The 23,038-nt window shown below is 50.3% G+C and overlaps 1 protein-coding gene across 2 annotated transcripts in view; it reads right to left on the reverse strand.

Annotated features, from left to right (window-relative positions):
• Positions 1-23,038, reverse strand: part of NPR1 (natriuretic peptide receptor 1) — a 73,994-nt gene that overhangs the window by 41,857 nt on the left and 9,099 nt on the right. For both annotated transcript variants that reach the window (XM_083416498.1, XM_083416497.1), the window contains 3 exons: positions 7,557-7,756; positions 3,494-3,607; positions 1,063-1,198 (listed from right to left, as the gene is read on the reverse strand). In XM_083416498.1, coding sequence (XP_083272624.1) covers positions 1,063-1,198; positions 3,494-3,607; positions 7,557-7,756 — 450 coding nt within the window. The remainder of the gene's footprint in view (positions 1-1,062; positions 1,199-3,493; positions 3,608-7,556; positions 7,757-23,038) is intronic.

Consider the following 23,038-nt stretch of genomic DNA (forward strand, 5'->3'; position numbering starts at 1 on the left):
CAGGAGCAGAGTCCAAGCAACGGGAGCACACCCCGTCGCGGGGATTCAAACCGTCGACCTTCTGATTGGCAAGTCCTAGGCTCTGTGGTTTGACCCACAGCGCCACCCGCGTCCCTAATCCATCTCTATGTAGCTTCCCACAAAGAATGCTGGGAACTGTAGTTCCCCTCTCGCAAAGCTACAATTCCCAGCACCCTACAAACTACAGCTCCCAGGATTCTTCAGGAGGAAGTCATGTGCTTTAAATGTATGGAGTTGTGCTTGACTACGCTCTATTCAGAGGAGACCCACTGAAATTAATGGCTCTACACAATACCATAAGGAGAGTCAGCTGGATCAGGGCAATGGCCCTTCTAGTCCAGCCATCCTGTTCTCACAGCAGCCCACCCGATGCCTACAGGAAACCCTTGAGCAGGATTGGACCACAAAAGCCCTCTCCCCTCCTGTGGTTTCCAGTAACTGGAATTCAGAAACATTCCTGCCTTTGACCACAGATCTCCTCCATGGATTTCTCTAATCCTCTTTTAAAGCCGTTGAGGCTGGTGGCCATCCTGACTACATCTTGTGGCAGCGAGTTCCACGGGTCAGCTATGTGCTGCACTGAGAAGGACTTTCTTTCATCCACCCTGAATCTTTAACAGGAGATGGCGGGGATCGAACCCACGACCCCTCTGCATGCGAAACGGGAGTTCTACCGCTGAACTACAGTCCCTGCCCAGCAACCATTTTTTTGTGGCATAACAGTTAGTTAGAGCAGAGTTTCCTAAACTTGGGTCTCCGGCTGTTTTTGGACTACAATTCCCATCCTCCCTGATCCACTTGTCCTCCTAGCTAGGAATGATGGGAGCTGTAGTCCAACAACAGCTGGAGACCCAAGTTTAGACCAGGACCTGGGAGAGGCCAGGATTCGAATCCCCACTCAGCCACGGAACTCACCTTGGGGGCAAGTCCCTTCCGCTCAGTGAAGCCTACCTCACAGGCTTGTTGGGAGGACAAAAAAAGGGGGGAAACATTTAAAACAAACCAACAGCACGAAACCTGGGAGGGATGAGAGGTACTGACCATAAAAAGTCCGGTTCTGCATCTGGCGGGTGGTCAAGGTGGCATTGGAAAAGGATCCCTCCTGCTGCAGCATCTCACTGGCTGCTTGAGCGTAGAGCATCACCCCGTCGTGAAAGGCAGCAGCGATGAAGTTTTTCTGGAAAGAAAGTTAGATTTGCCTCTGCGCCACTCAGCCCGGGGGGAGGAACAGGGTGGGTGCCACCAGACCAGGAGGGGGTCCTTTCCGGCCACAGCACCAACTTCAGAATGCCAACTCATCGGCGAGGTTAGAATCAATGGGGCACGTACCTCTGCTCACTGTGGGACTGCGGTATTTGGGGCAAAATGTTGGGGGGGGGGTGTTCGGTTTATAATAAACAGGGTGCCGGCGTGGTTTATAACAATGGAGAACCAGTAACAGCCTAGTGCCTGGGTAGGCAAACGAAGGCCTGGGGGGCAGGATCCGGCCCAATTGCCTTCTAAATCTGGCCCATGGACGTTCTGGGAATCAGCGTGTTTTTACATGAGTAGAATGTGTCCTTTTATTTAAAATGCATCTCTGGGTTATTTGTGGGGCCTGCCTGGTGTTTTTACATGAGCAGAATGTGTGCTTTTATTTAAAATGCATCTCTGGGTTATTTGTGGGGCATAGGAATTTGTTCATTCCCCCCCCCCCCCAGGAAGAAGAAGAAGAAGAAGAGTTTGGATTTGATATCGCGCCTTTCACTCCCTTTAAGGAATCTCAAAGCGGCTAACATTCTCTGTTCCCTTCCTCCCCCACAACAAACACTCTGTGAGGTGAGTGGGGCTGAGAGACTTCAGAGAAGTGTGACTGGCCCAAGGTCACCCAGCAGCTGCATGTGGAGGAGCTGGGAAGCGAACCCAGTTCACCAGATTACGAGACTACTGCTCTTAACCACTACACCACACTGGCTCTCTCCCCAAAAAATATAGTCCGGCCCCCAACAAAGTCTGAGGGACAGTGGACCGGCCCCCTGCTGTAAAAGCTTGCTGACCCCTGGCCTAGTGGTTAGAGTGCTGGAGTAGGACGTGGGAGGGAGCAGGGTGCGTAGCTCACAGGGCCTGGCCTACCTCACAGGGTTGTTATGAGGAAAAAATGGGGAGCGGACATCCATGCAGCTCAACTGGGAGACATTTCTTGGCTTGTTTACCCAGAGGTCAAACCTGTTTCCTACAACTTCGCTTCCCCTCTGAAGTTGAGAGACACCGTTTCATCCCAGCCCGAGGGCCAAATCCCCTCCGGGGCAACTTTCTGGGGGCCACATACCTTCAGTGGATGGGCCAGAGGTGGAAGTGGGTGAGGGGGGAGGTCAGTGCAGGTGGGTCAATGGGTGCGACCGTCAGCTTAATACGGAAATCTCTGAAATGTCCTTTTTTCACACAGAATGCAGTGTAGTGGTTAGAGTGCTGTGCTAGAACCCAGAAGTGGCCAGGATTCGAATCCCGCTTGGCTGCGTGAATTTTGCTGGGTGTGACCTTGGGCATGAAGCTCTCTTAGAAGGGGAAGAAATGGAGGCAGTGAGAGATTTTACTTTCTTGGGCTCCATGATCACTGCAGGTGGTGACAGCAGCCATGAAATTAAAAGACGCCTGCTTCTTGGGAGAAAAGCAATGAAAAACCTAGGCAGCATCTTAAAAAGCAGAGACATCACCTTGCCAACAAAGGTCCATATAGTTCAAGCGATGGTTTTCCCAGTAGTGATGTATGGAAGTGAGAGCTGGACCATAAAGAAGGCTGATCACTGAAGAATTGATGCTTTTGAATTATGGTGCTGGAGGAGACTCTTGAGAGTCCCATGGACTACAAGAAGATCAAACCTATCCATTCTGAAGGAAATCAGCCCTGAGTGCTCACTGGAAGGACAGATCCTGAAGCTGAGGCTCCAAGACTTTGGCCACCTCATGAGAAGAGAAGACTCCCTGGAAAAGACCCTGATGTTGGGAAAGATGGAGGGCACAAGGAGAAGGGGACGACAGAGGATGAGATGGTGGGACAGTGTTCTCGAAGCTACCAGCATGAGTTTGACCAAACTGCGGGAGGCAGTGGAAGACAGGAGTGCCTGGCGTTCTCTGGTCCAGGGGGTCACAAAGAGTCGGACACGACTAAACGACTAAACAACAACTTCACAGGGTTGTTGTGAGGATAAAACGGGGAGGGGGAAACCACATATTCCACCCCCTTGGAGGAAAAGGCAGAGCATTGATTTAAATAAATGAATAACAAAAACACGCACCTGTTGCAAAATAATGGATTGCTAGTTGCCCTAAGTTGACCCTGTTAAATATTTCCAGCGAAGGCAATGATGCTTTCTTATGGAAAAGAAACAAAAACAACAAAAGGCAGGCATTCCCAGTCAATAGGCCTCCCCCAGACCCTCTTTGCCTGGTGTGGGGAGCCGGGAAGGCAAATCTACCATCGCTGCTTCCTTACCAGCCCGTCTTCCATGGTGAAATTGAACTGCGCTTGAGCCCCTTCCTTGACCTCCTGCAGGAACGGCCTGTATTCCGGGTTGGTGGGCTCTGCGTACGTGATGATCATGACGGCCTGCGCAGAGGGCGAGAGGGAGGCGTGCGCTCAAAATCACAGAACAGTAGGGACCAACAATGCAGGAATCACAGCTAAGGAACCCCCCTAACTGTCGGCCACCCAGCCTCTGTTTAATAACCTCCAACGAAGGAGGGTCCGCCGCCATCTGCTCATCGTCAAACAGCTCTTCCCTTCAGTAAGTTCTCCCTAATGTTTAGTTGGAATCTCCTCTGGGAAGTTCGGAAACAGGGGGCGATGGGAACAGCCCTCCCTCCGTGATTCGCCCCCAAAAACCAGCTCCTTGGAGTTACACTGCTCCTGTCTATGGAGTTTCCACTTAGCTATTTTGCTTTATAGCAGTTGAGAGACCTTCATGAACATACCTTAAGCCCCTCGTTTTAAGAAACCCACCAGGGGTGGCAAAGCTGTGACCATTCGAGGTTGTGTCAAACTCAGTTATACTCAGAGTAGACCCCCCTGAATTCCATGGGCCTAAGGTAGTCATGAGGGGACGCGGGTGGCGCTGTGGGTTAAAGCCTCAGCGCCTAGGGCTTGCCGATCGAAAGGTCGGCGGTTCGAATCCCCGCAGCGGGGTGCGCTCCCGTTGCTCGGTCCCAGCGCCTGCCAACCTAGCAGTTCGAAAGCACTCTCGGGTGCAAGTAGATAAATAGGGACCGCTTACTAGCGGGAAGGTAAACGCCGTTTCCGTGTGCGGCTCTGGCTCGCCAGAGCAGCGATGTCACGCTGGCCACGTGACCCGGAAGTGTCTTCGGACAGCGCTGGCCCCTGGCCTCTTTGTGTGAGATGGGCGCACAACCCTAGAGTCTGTCAAGACTGGCCCGTACAGGCAGGGGTACCTTTACCTTTAAGGTAGTCATGGCTGTTAATTTAAATGGGTTTAACGCTGGACATAACAGTGGGCTTCAAAAAAACAAAACTAGTTTGTATTCAGGATTTTCTTGTGTTACAAAACAAATAAACAAGGGAAAGTACATAAGGGAAAGCTCATAGAATCTTTTTCACAGTTTGTGAAAACCCTCTGTTTTTAAAGCCTTCTAAGCCAGGGGGGCAGAACCTGGGACCCAACTGCTGAAAGTGGCCCCCTAAGCCTCTCTACTTGGCCCTTGAAACGCTCTCCCCAGGCCACGGCCCTCACTCATTGGCTCTGCTCCGTGTAGAGTTGGAAGGGGCCCTGAGAGTCATCTAGTCCAACCCTCTGAAATGCAGGAACCTCAGCTAAAGCATCCATGACAGACGGTCACCCAACCTCTGCTTAGAAACCTCCAAGGAAAGAGAGTCCACCACTCCCGAGGGAGACCGTGTCCTCGAACTCAGCTCTTGCCTTTGTGAGAGGGCGGGGGGGGGGTCTGCAAGTATGTAGAAATTAGCTGTACTGAACCACAGGTGAAATTTCCACCTGTTGCCTTGCTCACTTTCCCCGCTAGCCTTGCCCACCTGTGCTGTGCGGCCCTCGGAAGGTTTCCCTGATATAAATGTGGCCCTCAGATTGAAAACAAAGTTGTGTGTCTCCCAGCCACCAATCTAAGCCAACAGGCATCGAATCCTGCCTCTCTCCCCATAGATATTCAGGCCTATTAATAGCCTATAACTTGCCCGCTACTCCGGGGGAATTATCTTGCTTCCTTCCTCTCACGCCGGAGAAAAGCAAAGCCGGCCAGGTCTGGTCAAAGTCATCGCCCTTCCCCTCCACCCTAAACCCCCCTCAGCGCCCCTCTCCTCTTGTGCGGAGAGGGAGGCCCAGTCCAAAAAGGCACGACAGGGACGCCGGGTGGCATTCGAACCCGGTACTCCAGGAGTTAAATGGGTGGGTGGGTGGCAGGAAGGAAGGAAGGAAGAATAAAGAATTTGCCGAGGCCCGAGAATACAATCCATCGCCTTCGTGCCCATAGGAAGTTGCCTCACATAGACTGACCGTTGCTCCAGCTAGCACAGGGTTACCTACACTGACTGGCAGCAGCTCACAGGGAGCCTTTCGCAGCCCTACTTGGGGCCTCCTACACACAAAGCAGGAGCTATAGTCGTTCCCCTATTTTAAGTAAGGTTCTAGTCCTCATTGTTCGGAATAAACGCCTGGTTTCAAGCACTGCCTAAGACCGGCTGTAAGGCCCAAAGCCTGCCTTGCAAGATTCCTAGCCAGGCTTGACCAACCCAGAAACTTCATTCTGAGGTGCAGATACACACAACTCTTTTCTCTTTGGCTGGTTGAGAGGAGTTCCCTACCAGGACAGACTCATGTGCTCAAGACATCGAGTCTATAAAACATATTTTGCTGCACTGTGCGAAATACGAGCAAGCCAGGGCTGAACTGATATTACCCTTGCTGGTACTTTTCCCGGGAAAATCAGAGGCTTGCTATGTCAGGTTCCTATTGGAAGACCGGACAAACGCTAGAACATTAGCAGTGGCGAAGTTTTTATCGGTGGTTGCAAGAACCAACGATCCCTATCTTTAAGTATGAACAAAATGCTTGTTTAACCTGGAGGTAGGCTGTCTGAATTGTGCATTGCTTTGTAATGATTTGTTGGGTCTCTGGACCGTAATAAAGATTGATTAATTTTCTCTTGTAAGCAGGATACTGCCCGAACCGCAGCTCCCTTCTGTGCCTGAAGAGGGCGTCGTGATTCCCAAGCGCAGAACTGAGGCCTAGTAACTTGAGACCCCAGCAAGTCTTGACAATGGCCAACTCAGCTGCCAACCTCAGCCCGTCTCGGCCTCAGGGCAGCTTCCAAGTCCGTCACAAAGCCTCATTGTCATGCCCGTCCCTGATGCTCCCAAGGCGCTGGGATCCCTGCCAGGCACTCGCAGTCCCCCCACGGAAGCACAGCAACCTCCGCAAGGTCTCCTCTGCCAGGTGTTCTTGGCACAATGGCCGTGTTTCTCTCTTTCTCTCTCGGCGGCCGCTTCCTGGCAAAGCATCCGCGCCTTTTAACGGCTTCCTGACCGGCAGAAGTTCCAGAAGTCCAGCTTCCCCTGTCACCTGCTGTTGCCAGGAAGAAGCTTCCCCTGTTGAATTTCTGCCCGTCGCTTGGTTTTTTTCCCAGCCCGAAGGCCGATTCCCCTCATCGGTGACCTTCCAGGGGCCGGGTGCCTATGGTGGGCAGGGTAACTGAAGGCTATATTCAGCCAGAGGTCTCCCTTCTTTTGCATGGGGAGTAGGGTGTATGCCACACAGAGGCCCAAGGGCCAGTTAGAGAGGGCCCGAGGGCCACATTCCATCGTGGGCGGGGCAAGAGGCAAAGTGGGCGGAGCAACAGATGGGACCCTGACACTGAACAGAGGGACACACCAAGAAAAGTCAGAATTTTCCACACACCGCCTATTAAAAGACTACAATTCCCAACACGGTTTATCAATCAGTCCCGGGGAACTCTGGAAACTATAGCTCTGTGAGGGGAATAAGGGCCACCTAATAACCCTCAGCGCCCTTTAACAAACTACCATTCCCAGTATTCAATGAGGGGGGAGCAATGGCTGTTTAAAGTGATATCAAAGTACTCTTAAATGCATGGTGTGAATGTGTGAATGTTAAGTCCATTAATTTCAATGGGTCTCTACTTTGAGTGGGGCTTAATGCCACGGCTTCCCCCCAAGAATTCTGGGAGATGTAGTTTGTTAAGGGTGCTGAGGGTCGCTAGGAGACTCCCCCATTCCCCTTCACAGAGCTACAATTTCCAGAGGTGGCTTCACAATCAATTCCTCTTCCCAGGTTTAAAGTGACATCGCAGCGCTTTAAATGTACAGTGTCAATATGGCCATTAATCTCAGCGGGTTTCCACTCTGAGAGGGGCTTAATTGCCTACAACCCAGAAGTCCGCACTGCGGGGGGAAACAATGGACAAACTCTGTCAAATACATACAAATGCATATTCGTTTCAGCTCAAACCACGTGCGGCGGAAAAAGGACTGCCCGCCAGGGGTGGCGTTGACGGCTGCACGGGAGCCTTACCTTGTAGGCCTCGCGGGCAACGGTGTCGTTCCCGTCGCCCCGTCGCCAGGGGAGCTGCCGGTCGGGGAATGTGGAGCCCTGCAGGCTCGCCCCAAAGAGGTCGATGTAGAGGAAGGCGTATTCGCCCGCGGCGAGCCCCTCGCGATGTGCGTGGACCATGAGCTCGCGGAAGATGTCGGGGGCGCAGCAGACAAACACAACTGCAAGGCAGAGAAAGGCAGGGTATGAGCAGGGTGGCCGCTACGGTCGCAAAGGCGTCTCGACACACCGGGGTGGGAAACGTGGAAGGCGCCGCCCCGCTTTGGGACAAGAGAAAGCAAATCACTAACATGTTGGGTTATTTAATTTCGTTCCATTCTTTAAATTTAGCTACCGTATTTTTCGCTCTATAAGACGCACCAGACCATAAGACGTACCTAGTTTTTGGAGGAGGAAAACAAGAAAAAAAATATTCTGAATCTCAGAAGCCAGAACAACAAGAGGGATCGCTGCGCAGCGAAAGCAGCGATCCCTCTTGCTGTTCTGGCTTCTGGGATAGCTGCGCAGCCTGCATTCGCTCCATAAGAAGCACACACATTTCCCCTTACTTTTTAGGAGGGAAAAAGTGATCTTGTAGAGCAAAAAATACAGTATTTCTTTTTTTAATGGCACAGCTCCTGCCCACCTAACCATTTGAAAGCATGTCAAAGTGCAAGGAGAATAGGTACCGCTCCGGCGGGAAGGTAAACGGCGTTTCCATGTGCTGCTCTGGTTCACCAGAAGCGGCTTAGTCATGCTGGCCACATGACCAGCTGTACACCGGCTCCCTCGGCCAGTAAAGTGAGATGAGCGCCGCAACCCCAGAGTCATCCGCGACTGGACCTAATGGTCAGGGGTCCCTTTACCTTTACCTTTAAGAATACATCCATAAGTTCATAAACCACATGTCTGAAATCGAACAGCAATCCCAAAGCCATCTTGACTCTTGATGACCCCAAATATTTCCTTTGCAGAAGGAAATATCTTAGGAAAATCTCTCCCAATGGTTCTTTTCACTTACACATCCTTCAGCTCCTGTCTTAAGGGCATCTTTTGTGTAGGAATAGAGTAAGTCTGTGACCTGAAGTATTTAGCATCTCCAAAGAATAGCCCAGACTGGCCAGGTAATGCAGCGACCATTGTATCTTGACCAACAGGAGACAAACCACACTCTCAGATTTCAGTTTTATTTCATCACCTCTTTCTGTGGTGCTTTTGGGTGGCCTTTGGCTAAGGGACTGGGCAATTTCGAAAATCTTTAAAAGTTCTCGCACAACTTTGCAGCAGCAAGAATACTCATCGCACAGTATTGGAAGACACAAGAGTTACCCACTCTGGAAGAATGGCAGATGAAAGTAATGGACTACATGGAATTGGCTGAAATGACTGGCAGAATCAGAGATCAGGGAGAAGAGACGGTGAAGGAAGATTGGAGGAAGTTTAAAGATTATTTACAGAAATATTACAAGATTAATGAATGTTAGAATGACATCAGATTGAATATAAAAGGTTATTAGTAAAAAGTTTAAAAATTAAAAGATCTGATATTTTAAGAAACAAGAAGATTAAGCTATATTAAGATATCAAAATTAAGATAAAAATTAATTAAGACAGAGGGAAGGGATTTGTTCTTTGAATATATGACTTGGAATACAGGGAAGGGAGGTCTGGGGAAGTCGGAGAAATAAGTTAATGCAAGAAACATTATGAAGATAAAATTGTTTTTATTCTTGTCTTTTTTCTTTGTTACTTTAGTCGTTTTGTGTTTGTGCAATTTTGTATTTTTTCTGTTTCTGTTCACTTTTTGTTGTTTCTTTTTTTTTATGTAAAACTCAATAAAATATTTATAAAAGAAAAGTTCTCGCACAACTTTGTTCAGGGTCCTCACCTCCTTGCAAGATGTGGAGGGGAGGGGGGAGGGGGCCTCTGTTGCAACAGAAAACGAAAGATCCGCCTTGCTTTTTCTTCTGCAGGTGCCTGCCTCCACTCATTTTCCTCTGACTGATAACTGATTTAGGGGACACTGAATTCCTTGGTGGAGAGTTGAGCAGTAAAAGCCAACCCCAAATTTTCCTGCGGCAGTTGCAAGTGCAAATGGAAGCCATTTCAAAGCATGACCACGTTCGCACCCGCCAACCTTTCTCCAACGAAAACGAGGCTGTTGACGTGTGTTCTGTCTCTGCCAGTTGACAGGGCTCGGCGGCGGGCAGAGGGGTCTATGGGCTCGGGTCTTGCTTGGTACAGCGTGGTATAGTGGTTAGAGCATCAGACTAGGACCTGGCAAGGACCAGAGTTCAAATCTCTGCTCGGCCACAAAACTCACTGGGTGTGACCTTAGGCTGGTCACTTTCAGGGAATTAAATGGAGAAGGGAAGGCAGGAAACCATATAGGCCACTCTGAGATCCTTGGAGGAAAAGGTGGGATCTAAATGCAATAAATCCATCAATCATAGGGGAATCTGGTTGGCTGCTGTGAGAACAGGATGCTTGACAAAAGCAGGGTCTTTTGAGGTTCTTGAAACAAGGGCCTTCTCCACCCTGATAAACCAAAATATCTTGCTGCCTCCTCAACTAGTCGCCTTTTGGCAGCCTCCACAGATGGTCTATGCATTATTCAGCGGGTGATTTAAACACCTAGAGGTCAGTCGCCCTTATTCTAAGGGGTGGGGGAGAAAGTTATTGTTCTACAACAGCTTATCTTCAGCTTGAAATGTAGCTCGGCCAGTGGCGTAGCATGGGTTGTCAGCACCCGGGGCAAGGCAAGTAATTTGCGCCCCCTAACCCATGGATTTTAGTAGGGGCAGAGAGCTGCGAGTGCGAGCGCCCCCCCCCCAGATGTTGCGCCCGGTGCGGCCGGGCCCCCCTGCACCCCCCACGCTACGCCACTGAGCTCGGCTGCTGCAAGACGTGTGATAGGGCAAGCGCCTGACATTTCCCCACCTAGCAGATACAAATCCCTGCCTTCTCGCACTTGGCGAGTGAAATTATTGCCAGGCGAATCCAGAAGAGGAACCTGAAGACCCAGGAGGCAAGTGCGGCCCCCCAAACCTCTAAACCTGGCCCTTGGGAATCTCCTCCAGGCCACACCCCATTTCCCCTGGCCACACCCCTCGCTGGCCCCCAAACTTAGCGGGTGGGTGAATCCTCTCCAATTTCAGATTCTCATTTTCTTAGTCTCAGGCTGCATACATGCTATACTTTTAAATAATGTTTCCCCCGTCAAAGAATTCTGGGCACTGCTGTTTGTTAAGGGGATGCTGAGAACTGGAACTCTGCGAGGGGGTGAAACTAAATAATAATAATAATAATAATAATAATAATAATAATAATAATTTTTTATTTATACCCCGCCCATCTGGCTGGGTTTTCCCAACCACTCTGAGCGGCTTCCAACAGAACGCTAAAATACAATAACCTATTAAACATTAAAAGCTTCCCTAAACAGGGCTGCCTTCAGGTGTCTTCTAAAAGTTTGGTAGTTGTTTTTCTCTTTGACATCTGGTGGGAGGGCGTTCCACAGGGTGGGTGCCACTACCGAGAAGGCCCTCTGCCTGGTTCCCTGTAACCTCACTTCTCGCAGCGAGGGAACCGCCAGAAGGCCCTCGGCGCTGGACCTCAGTGTCCAGGCAGAACAGTGGGGGTGGAGACGCTCCTTCAGGTATACATTGCCCAGAATCCTTTGAGGGAAAGAAAGTATTTTGGATGTGCTTCGGAGGAATGGCGTGTTTGCCCAGCCTTCTTTTCTCCACAACGCCACGTGGGTTTGCAATTTATTTATTTATTTTTAAGGCGCCCCCCCCCCGAAAATTCATCAACATTTCAGCACAAATATATCTGGAGACACACACACACGTCGCTAAGCAATTTTGACCGAATAGACACATTTTTGGCAAGCGATTTCCTCCAGCAGGAAGCGATTTATCTTCACGAATGCAAGAACATAAGGAGAAGAGCCCTGCAGGATCAGGCCCACGGCCCATCAGTTGCAGAGGCCAACCAGTGGCAGCGTGGTGTAGTGGTTGGAGTGTCAGACTAGGATCTGGGAGAAACCCGGGTTCAAATCACAGGGTGAGACCTCAGGCTAGCCACTACCTCACCAGGCTGTTGTGGGGATTAAACAATAGAGAAACGTGGGTTCAACCTGGAACTCCTTGGAGGAAAAGATGGGATATAAACACAATGAATGAATGAATGAATGAATGAACCAGCTGCCTCAATGGGAAACCGGGAAGCGAGACCCAAGCACAGCAGTGGCAATTTTTCTCCCTCCTGCAGCTTCCAGAATCTGGGATTTGGAAGAGTTGAGAGCAAAGCCATCGTGCATTTTTACACCTGCTTTGCCCCAGTCTATCCATTTCTATACCCATTACAGTGGTACCTCAGGTTAAGTACTTAATTCGTTCCGGAGGTCCGTACTTAACCTGAAACTGTTCTTAACCTGAAGCACCACTTTAGCTAATGGGGCCTCCTGCTGCTGCCGCGCCGCCAGAGCACGATTTCTGTTCTCATCCGGCTCCCTCGGCCAATAAAGCGAGATGAGCACCCCAACCCCAGAGTTGGCCACAACTGGACCTAATGGTCAGGGGTCCCTTTACCTATAAATGGAATAAATAATAATAAGGCACTAGTCCTCAAGGGAGTCTCCCTGTTGCCTCTCTGCATGAGCAGCGTTCCCTCATTCAGCCTCTGAAACGTATTCTCCCGCACGCCTCTGCTACCAGCTCCAACCGGATTGTCCTGTCATGAGGGCAAGAAAAGAGGGCAAAATTTTGGGGTCCTGGAACCCCAACATCTGGACCTGTATATGGAAAACAGATCTGAAAAGCAAATAACTTATTTCTCTTATTTTACAAAGCTGTATTGCCAAATCCCGGGAGAGCTTTAATATTAATGATTTTGATTGCTGGCATTCAAGGGGCTGGCAGATTGCCCAGCTGGAAAAGATATCTCACAAACCGAACAGAGCTGAAATGACATTTTTCCCCTTCCATATATGCTATGATTTTATTTCTTCTACAAAATGTTGAGGCGCATGATCGCTCTGGGCGACCAGTCTATGCAAACCTATAAAGAACCTTTATTCTCAGCAAAGATGGAACTCACAGGTGGGGAAACACTTTTGTGTTTTTTTTAGCTATTAATTTTTAAGGGGATCTTTGCAGGAGTTAATCCTTCATTATCCCTTTGGAGCTGCGCTGTGTTTTCGTACTTTTGCGCTTCCGGACTGCGAGGCTAAAATGTTCGATTCGTGGTTTCTCTTCTGTTTGTTATGCTGGAACTTTTGTGATGCTGCTGTTAAGAAAAATAACTCTAATAATAAATAATAATAATAATAATAGACTGATAAAGAAGGGATAAATGGGCTGATAAATCACCGGAAGAGAACCGTCTGCGGAGTCAATGAACCTGCAGGCCACAGCAGAGAGAGAAAAGATTTGGGGAGTTGGCAGTGCGAAACAGGTGAGTCTCAGGGAGGGGGCCAGAGACCCACTGAGATGGGTGCTAATATGCACAAGTTTGCCTTCTGTGCTGGTCCCATGGGTTACCCAAGAGGCGAGGTCCAAGTCCGGTCTGTGGTCAAAGGTGCAACGTGGATGCAGTCCGTAGCAGCTGAAGCTGGGTGCAGGGCAGGGAGTCGGGTGAAGTCAGGAACAGGCATGCAAGCAGGGAGCCAGGGCGGGTCAGGAGCTCAGGCAGTGGCGTAGCGTGGGTTGTCAGCACCCGGGGCAAGGCAAGTAATTTGCGCCCCCCACCCCCCGCTGCACTGTCCCTTCCCCAGATAGTCCCTCGCTCTCTCTCCGCACCGCACCGCACGCCTGGCACCCTCCCCTCCACAGTGGGCGGCGACCCGGCGGCTCGGATCGGATTCGCACAGCCAGCACTGCAGTGAGAGAGAGTGAGTGAGCCAGGTAGGGGCAGAGAGCTGCGAGTGCGAGCGTGCCCCCCCCCCAGATGTTGCGCCCGGTGCGGCCGGGCCCCCCTGCACCCCCCACGCTACGCCACTGGAAAGCAGGACAGGGTTCAGGCAGGAACTGGCGACCAACAATGTTGCTTCCGCAACTTGGGACTGGGGCTGGCTGGCTTTTATCTGCTCCGAGGTACAGGGCGGCCTCAATCCTCAGGTGACTCGCCTCTCCTGGCCTGGAGGCAAGCACTCCTCCTGCGAGAACTTAGTTCCCTCCGCCTCTCTGCCCTGAGCCTCTGCAGCTCAGGAGAGGCTGGAGGGTCACCGGACCTAGAGGCAACCTCAGCTTCCTCTGATGGGGCTGAGAGTGGAGCACCTGCAGGCAATGGGTCCTCCATCACCTCAGGAGCCAGAGCAGACTCAGCTGGTGCCTGCACCTGAGGACCCAGCACAGGTGAGGACCCTTCAGGCTCAGGCCCCAGCCCTGGCTCAGCTGGTTCTGGAGGCGGGGTGTTATGTACTGAGTTGAATGGGATCCAAAAGGGAGTCTTAGAACAGTAGGATTCAGAATGCAGCAGTGTGATTGGTCCTAGAACAATAGGGTCCAGAACGCAGCAGTCTGATTGGTCCTAGAGCAATGCAGCAGTATGATTGGTCCGCAGGAGCCACCCAATCCAGCTGCAGGTGGAAGTGAATCCGCAACCAGATTGGCCTACTGGAGAATCCCAGAATTAGCCAATCACGTGCGGCCCATTGTGTAAATAATGTATATAAAGCAGATATCTTGGGGGAGGTTTCATTCCTCACTACTATGAGCTGAATAAAGAGCATGAAAGCCACACTCAACTCCGAGTATATTTCACGGGGAATCCTGTGCAGGCTGGGATTCCTCAGGTTCAGCATTGAAATCCGAATCCCAGGCCATCACACCTTCTCCCTTTGGGATGGGGTCCAGGACAAAGGCACCTAAGGATGGAGGCCAGTCCTGGTCACTGAACCGCATTCTGAAAAAAAATGCTCTGTCCGACCAGGATCAGGAAACGGCGACTCAGCAAAACAGGAAAACGCTGGCTCAGGGGGGACAAGCTTGCGGCGGTGACCCCTCCCCGTGGACAGAACGCGCCCCTTGACCTCGGCAGCCGGTGGAAGGGGGGGAGTTCGGGCGGGAAGGACGCTCAGCAGGAAAATAACAGGATGTCTCTTGGCCGGGGGCCCAAGAGAGGGTGAAAATTAGTGAAAGGAGCCCAGGCTAAGCCCCGGACACACACTCCACCCCAGCCACCACTGCTTCCGCCTTCAGTTGGGCACAGAAAGTCCTGCCACCTTTGTTCTCCCGTGGGCTCCTGTGCCTTGGCTTATTTTTGTGAGTTGGGCCACAGGTCCACCTCGCATAGTGCTGCCTACTCAGGCCGGCAGCAGCGTTCTCTTTTCGCATCGTAGACTCACAGAATGGAAGGTGTGTACTTTTGTAAACCAATAAAATCTTTAATAAACATATTTTTTAAAAAAAAGAGTTGGAAGGCCGACCGCAAGGGTCATCTAGTCCAGGGGTCAGCAAACTTTTTCAGCAGGGGGTCGGTCCACTGTCCCTCAGACTTTGTGGGGGGCCAGACTATATTTTTTGGGGGCGGAATGAACGAATTCCTATGCCCCACAAATAACCCAAAAATGCATTTTGAATAAAAGGACACATTCTACTCGTGTAAAAACACGCTGATTCCCAGACCGTCCGTGGGCTGGATTGAGAAGGCGATTGGGCCGGATCCAGGCCCCAGGTCTTAGTTTGCCTACCCATGGTCTAGTCCAGGAATTTTTTGCCCAACGTGGGGTTTGATTTATAGCATAGAACACAACTGCTTTATCATGGGACATCTAGAAAGGATAACGCGACGCAGCTACACAAGAACACGACTCATTCCCAAAATAAAATTATAAACGAGCCTCTTACATAAGTACCTTAAGTATGCTTACAATGAGAGGCGTGAGCTTGCAATTTCTCTTGATATCCACATTCTGCAAATAAAAATATATTGATATTGATACTATACTATGCTGCACTGAAATGTTTAAATGTTTCTGTGATTGTCCTTGAATCTTCCCAGCCTCTCCTGCCACACCCTTTGAGAAGCACTGCTCTAACACTGACACCATGTTGACTCTAAAAAAGAAGATTTTTGTTGAAATGCAATCATGTGGGAGGATGGGGGACACCTGGGCCTCAGAGGAGCGACGGTACTTAGTATTTTCGGTCCAAATCTCTGTTCTCAAGCAGGGATTCAGCCCAGATCAGTGACACGTACAGAGACACAACAGGGAAGCTCCTTCCCCCGAAGGCGAGTCAGTCTGATGCACCTCTGCTTGAAGAATCCAGTCGCACCCAAATGCAATATTGGAGAGTGTTATGAGAATTACAAGGTCTAAGATATAAAATATAAACCACGTGTCTGAAATAGTATAGGAGAACAATCGTGAAGCCATTTTGACTCTCCCAAATTGATCTCAAATCTTCCTCTGCAAGGAGGAAGGAAATGGGAAAACCTCCCCATTGTCTCTTTGCTCACAAATCCTGTCTTAAGGGCGTATCTGTGTATGAATAGGGTGAGCCTGTGATCTGGATTCAGGAACTGAGTGTTTACCATCACAAAAGAATGGCCAGATTGCCCAAGTAATACAATCAGTGACCATTATCAGGTACCCTGGCAGACAGGTTTTCTGCTGTAGACTGCCTCCTGTGATCTATTTCTGCTGTAGACCGCCTCTTCTGTGATGTATGTATGATGTATTGGGGAGGTGGTCTTGAGCTAGAGGGTGGGCAATTTCAAAAGTCTATATAAGGCCTTGCGCACCATTGTTCTGGGTTCCTCCTCCCTCCTGCGTGTGGTGAGTGGTGACCCTGTTGCAACAGATCAATAAAGATCAGGCTTACTAGCTGCTTTGCTTCTCAATATTCTCTGGTTGGCCTCTGTTATTTTCTCCTACCGATGGAGAACCTACATAAGGACTCTATACAGGCTCTTGGGTACCCCATAAGGGAAAAGGAGCAGGTTTTTTTTCTTATAAGAGACAGAATAAAGCATGCTACACTTTTCAGGCTGCATCTGGGATTTGCTGTGCCCGGCTGTGGGCACCACATCAAATCATAGAGTTGGAAGTGGGACCCCCAGGGGTCATCTAGCCAGACCCCATGCAATGCAGGACTTTAAGGAGGGCACTAGCAAACTGTCCGGAGGGGAAGACCCCAGCGCTCAATAGCCGGGAGAATCGAACGTTTTAAAGAGAGACATGATGCCTTCAAGTACCTTATGTCTTGTACTGGCTTGTCTCTTGTTGCTCCAGTGACTTGCACCTTCCAAACATCATTCCACTTTAGCAGTTGATGCAATAATGCCAATCGTTCCACTTTACTGGGGTGCATTCAGACACGGGGGGATATTCATAATAATAATTTAGTATTTACCGGTATACCCCTTCCAACAAAAGATTAAAAATACAGTGGTATCTCGGGCTACAGATGCTTCAGGTTGCAGACTCCGCTGACTCAGAAATAGTACCTCGGGTTAAGAACTTTGCTTCAGGATGAGAACAGAAATCGCGCAGCGGCAGCAGAAGGCCCCATTAGCTAAAGTGGTACCTCAGGTTAAAAACAGTTTTAGGTTAAGAACGGACCTCCGGAACGAATTAAGTTCTTAACCCGAGGTACCACTGTACATTAAAATGTCAGTCATTAAATACTCCCCTAAACAGGGCTGCCTTCAGATGTCTTCTAAACATCAGATAGTTGTTTATTTATTTGACATCTGGTGGGAGGGCGCGCCACAGGGCGAGTGCCACTACCGAGAAGGCCCTCTGCCTGGTTCCCTGTAACCTCACTTCTCGCAATGAGGGAACCACCAGAAGGCCCTCGGTGCTGGACCTCAGTGTCTGGGCAGACACCTGGGGGTGGAGACGCTCCTTCAGGGATACTGGGCTGAGGCCGTTTAGGGCTTTAAAGGTCAGCACCAACACTTTGAATTGTGCTCGGAAACAACCTGGAGCCAATGTAGGTCTTTCAATACGGTGTTATGTGGTCTCAGTGGCCACTCCCAGTCACCAGTCTAGCTGCCGCATTCTGGATTAGTTGTAGTTTCCGGGTCACCTTCAAAGATAGCCCCACGTAGAGCGCATTGCAGTAGTCCAAGCGGGAGATAACCAGAGCATGCACCACTCTGTCGAGACAGTCTGCGGGCAGGTGGGGTCTCATCCTGTGTACCAGATGGAGCTGGTAAATAGCTGCCCTGGACACAGAATTGACCTGGGTCTCCATGGTCAGCTGTGAGTCCAAAATGACTCCCAGGCTGTGCATCTGGTCCTTCAGGGGCACAGTTGCCCCATTCAGGACCAGGGAGTCCTCCACACCTGCTTGCCCCCTGTCCCCCAATAACAGTACTTCTGTCTTGTCAGGATTCAACCTCAATCTGTTCCATATTCAGATGTGGGGGATATCGCTAGTGTGCCCCCTCCCGTTTTCTGCTGCTCGTTTCAAACAACAACAACATGTCCTTCTAGCCTCCAGACATGTGGCGAAACAGAACGATTGCAGAGTAAAACGACTGGCGGAAGACAGCCTTCCACAAGATGCGTTCAGAGAAGAGGGACACACACACACATACCCGGCACTGACCTTTGGCCCAGGGATAGGTGGTGCAGTTTGCAAGCAAAGGTCTATTTATATCCAGGGAAGACTGGAGAGCTTTGGTTCTTCTTCTGGTTAAAGATAAGCTTTAGAAGAAGCCTGGAGTGTCCTCCACAAGGTTATCAGCTGCTCAGAACGGAGATATTGAACCCGAGACCTTCCACACGCAAGGCAGGCAATGTGCCACCAAGCTCCATCCCTTGGTTGGCCACTGGCCTCCGATGGCACAAGACGCTCCCTCTGCCTGAGATGCTGAAGAGACCCTGCCGGTCAAAGCTGGCGATATGAGGCTAGTTCAGAAGTGGGGACCTGTGCTTCTGTAGATGATGGTCACCTGTTAGTTCATAGGACCAATGAAGGCTGCCTTATTCCAGTTCAGACCTTCGGTCCATCCATCTCAGGGGTCAGAAACCTTTTTCAGCAGGGGGCCGGTCCACTGTCCCTCAGACCTTGTGGGGGGCCGGACTATATGGGGGGGGGGGTGAACGAATTCCTATGCCCCTCAAATAACCCGGAGATGCATTTTAAATAAAAGCACACATTCTACTCATGTAAAAACACCAGGCAGGCCCCACAAATAACCCAGAGGTATATTTTAAATAAAAGGACACATTCCACTCATGTAAAAACACACTGATTCACGGATTATCCGCAGGCCGGATTTAGAAGGCGACTGGGCCAGTTCCAGCCCCTGGGCCTTAGTTTGCCTACCCATGATCCAGCTCAATAGTGTACACACTGAGCGGCAGCAACTGTCCAGGGCAGGCTTCCTCAACCTCGGCCCTCCAGTTGTTTTTGGCCTACAACTCCCATGATCCCTAGCTAGCAGGACCAGTGGTCAGGGACGATGGGAATTGTAGTCTCGAAACATCTGGAGGGCTGAGATTGAGGAAGCTTGGCCCAGGGTTTCATACAGGATATTCCCAGCTCTGCCTGGGGATCGAACCCCGTACCTTCTGCACTCAAAGCACGTGCTCTTTCAGTGAGCTACGGCTCATCTCCGATCTAAGGAACAGGAAGGCCTTGTGAGCCCTTCCTGGCAGCGCCAGCCAACCGTTTTATTGCCGTTCCGGAGGCACCGGCTCTACGTTTCCCTCGGCGGTGAGAAACTCCGGGGAACATTCCTGGCGGAGCGCAGAGCAGCCCCAGAAATAGCAGCCGTCCTAGACAACAACAAAGGCCCACACCAGGCTGAGAAAACAATCTCGAGCAAAAAGGGGGGTGGAAGTGAGCCAGAGCTGGGGGGGGGGGTAGGGGGAAGGCCAAACAAGCACCTCTGGGATCCCGCCATTTTGGGTCGCATCCACACAGTGCATTCCAAGAAAACGGCTTCCCCCCAAAAGAATTCTGGGTACCTTGCCACAGAGCTACAATTCCCAGCACCCTTAAACTATGGTTCCCAGGATCCAGGAGAGTGGAAACGTGTGCTTTTAAATATGCATTACGTGTTTGGTGTGGATGTGTCCTTTGAAGAAGAAGAAAAGTTTGGATTTGATATCCCACTTTATCACTATCCGAAGGAGTCTCAAAGCAGCTAACATTCTCCTTTCCCTTCCTCCCCCACAACAAACACTCTGTGAGGTGAGTGGGGCTGAGAGACTTCAGAGAAGTGTGACTGGCCCAAGGTCACCCAGCAGCTGCATGTGGAGGAGCGGGGAAGCGAACCCGGTTCACCAGATTACGAGTCTACTGCTCTTAACCACTACACCACACCGGCTCCCTTTGTTGCAGGGAACCAACCCAAAACAGAAAGGGTCACCCTAGAGGTGAAAAGTCCAGGTCATATCCACACATACCCCCCCATTAAGTAAAATAAAAATACTTAACTATAAGGAGAAATATTTGAAATATTCGAAATGGAAATGAGGTCACTTGGAAGATGTTGTGGCAAATTCTAGCAACCCAACCTGCAACCCAACTGAGCGATAGGCTCATTTTCCTGCATGAAAGGGAAGTTTTTAAGCCACCGAGAAGTCTTCTCATCCTTTGTGCTGGCTGGGGCCAATCAGAATGGAAGGAGGGGAGTCGGCCACTGAGGATGGGCTCCCAGGGTTACTTTGGAGAAGGTGCGTGGGGAAAACTCAGGAGCAGTTTGTTCTGCAAGCTCCAAAGCTACGTGTTGTCAGGACCAGGTTAGCAATAACTCACACAGTGCCAGGGAACTTCTCCTCTTATTCAAAGAAACAAAGCAGCTCTGGAGGCCAGGCCTAGTGAGCGCAGCAGCTCTTCCGGTAGAGTTGCAAGGACTGTGTCTTCCCCCAGCTCCCTAAGTCTCCTCCTCCTCCAGTTCCTTCCCAAGCAATCTGAGACTCCAATGCCTTGTCTGCCTGTACTCGGCCCTCTTCATACCTCTCCTGGTCCTGGGAGACCAGGGGGCAGGAGGAGAGCTTCCCATCGCAGGAGGGGGAGACCTCCTGGATTCTTCGGCAGCCTGCCTCAACTCGGCCTCTTGGCCCCTCCTCTCCAGCCTCTGCTTCTGCACTGCTCTATGCCACACACTCTCCCTGCTCACAAAAGCCTGTTGCCTTTTCAGATTCCAATACCTCCTCCCCCCGGTCTTCTCCCTTTTCTCCCTCTGACCACTCCTTGTCGTCACACTGCCACTCCCCTGGCTCTGCACACTGAGATACCACTTTGACCCTCCCGACTTCCAAAGAATCCTGGGAGCTTTAGTTTGCTAAGGATGCTCAAACACTGGTAGCAATGAACTGGAAAGGGGGAAATGATCCAACATTCTCGGATTGGCAATGTAAATTACAGGAATATGCAGATACGGCGCAACTGACTAACAGTTTGAGAGGTAATACAAGACAAGTGTTTGTTCAAAAACGGGATAAATATAAGAGATATCTACGAAACCATAACAGTGGTATAATGTCTGTGGCAGCATTCGACTGACGTTCGTCTAAAGTAACCCATAAGAAACAAGACAAAAGGTACGAATTATTGTAAGAATGTATTAGAAAATATAGAAAGAGTCAGCTATAATGATAGGTACATTCATCATCAGAAAAAGAGTATGCACCGGGAAATGATAGGAAGTCTATTCTCATTTATTTTAATTTATGCTAGTAAAAAGATAAGGGGGGAAAAAGAGACAGCATAAATCTTTTGTAAACATATACAAGACTATATGTATATGGTTTATACGGTTCTGTTTATATTTTTGTTCATTCATGAATGTGTACATTATCTATGTTATATACAAATTTCAATAAAGTATATTTTTTTTTAAAGAGGGGGAGAGAGAGAGTTGTCAGGAGACGCTGTCTCCCCTTGCAAAGCTACCAAAGTTTTACAGCCAATCCCCTGCTTCCCAGGGAACTCTGTACATGTTAGAGGTCTCAGGCCTGACATATTTTAATGGTCTGCACCCCTGCGGCTGGGAGATCCTGTGCTCTTCCTTTTTCCGGCCACATTCGCTTCTCCATCCATTTGCAACTTAACAAGGAGGCACAGAAGGAAAACCAGAACCAGGCTTCTTATTGCAAATTGCAACAACCACCGATCTGACCATCAGGAAGACCTGGCTTACGTTCTCTGCTCTGCCTCCTGTGTGAGAGACAGCCCATTGTTTGAAGGCAGCTGCCATGCCCCCTCTTAAATCTTCTCTTCTGCAGGCTAAACATACCCAGTTCTTTTCAAAAAAATGTCACACACACACAAAACCTGCTGGATCTAGCCCTGCGTCCTGTTCTCACAGTGGCTGACCAGATGCAGCCCACCAGCAGGAATTAACTGCAAGCGTAAATGTGCATTTGGTATAGCCATTCTTTGCAGGACAGCAGGCGTTTCCAGACAACCTCTTTCTGCAGCAATCGCCTTCATTTCTGAGCAGGGCGATGGGATGAGCTCAGCTGTCGGAGGAGGTTTCATTCTGATTTGTTGGCAGGGAGGTGAGATGAGGTTGCCTCAAAGCAAGTTTATATCCCACACTTTGTAGCGCAGCTTCCCCATTGCTCCCCTTATGGCAAAAAGTCCAGTAACTTAAGAGGAAGAATTTCTGTGGCGCAAGACCTCCCAATCCACAGCGAATACGAGGCATTGTGACAGGAACAGTGCTAGAAACTCATATTTATAAGCTAGGCACCAAAGGCTCCCATTTTGGGGCAAGACGGTTCTCGCTTGGACTACTGCAATGCGCTCTATGTGCGGATACCTTTGAAGGTGACCCGGAAACTACAACTAATCCAGAATGCGGCAGCCAATAAAGCGAGATGAGTGCTGCAACCCCAGAGTCAGCCACAACTGGACCTAACGGTCAGGGGTCCCTTTACCTTTAGGTCCAGTCGCGGACGACTCTGGGGTTGTGCACTCATCTCGCTTTACTGGCTGAGGGAGCTGGCATTTGTCCGCAGACAGTTTTTCTGGGTCATGTGGCCAGCATGACTAAGCTGCTTCTGGCGAACCAGAGCAGCGCACGGAAACGCCGTTTACCTTCCCGCCGAAGTGGTACCTATTTATCTACTTGCACTTTGACGTGCTTTCGAACTGCTAGGTTGGCCGGAGCAGGGACCGAGCAACGGGAGCTCACCCCGTCACGGGGATTCGAACCACTGACCTTCTGATCGGCAAGCCCAGGAGGCTCAGTGGTTTAGACCACAGCGCCACCCGCGTCCCTTTGACTACCAACCTAGGTGACTTTAAAAGAGCTGTAGGCAAAGTCACGGCGGCTGAGGGCTATGGATGGCTGCTAACCATGCCGGCTGTGCTCTGCCTCCGCAGTTGGGGGCAATAACGCTTCTGAATACCAGTTGCTGGAAACCGCCGGAGAGGAGAGGGGTCCTGTGTTCAAGTCCTGCTTGTGGGTTCCTATTGGGGCACTTGGTTGGCCACTGTGATGAGAGGACGCCGGACTGGACGGGTCATTGGCCTAATTCAGCAGCC

The sequence above is a fragment of the Podarcis tiliguerta genome, assembly GCF_965153285.1.
Source record: "Podarcis tiliguerta genome assembly, chromosome: 16".
In the NCBI taxonomy this organism is placed as follows: domain Eukaryota; kingdom Metazoa; phylum Chordata; class Lepidosauria; order Squamata; family Lacertidae; genus Podarcis; species Podarcis tiliguerta.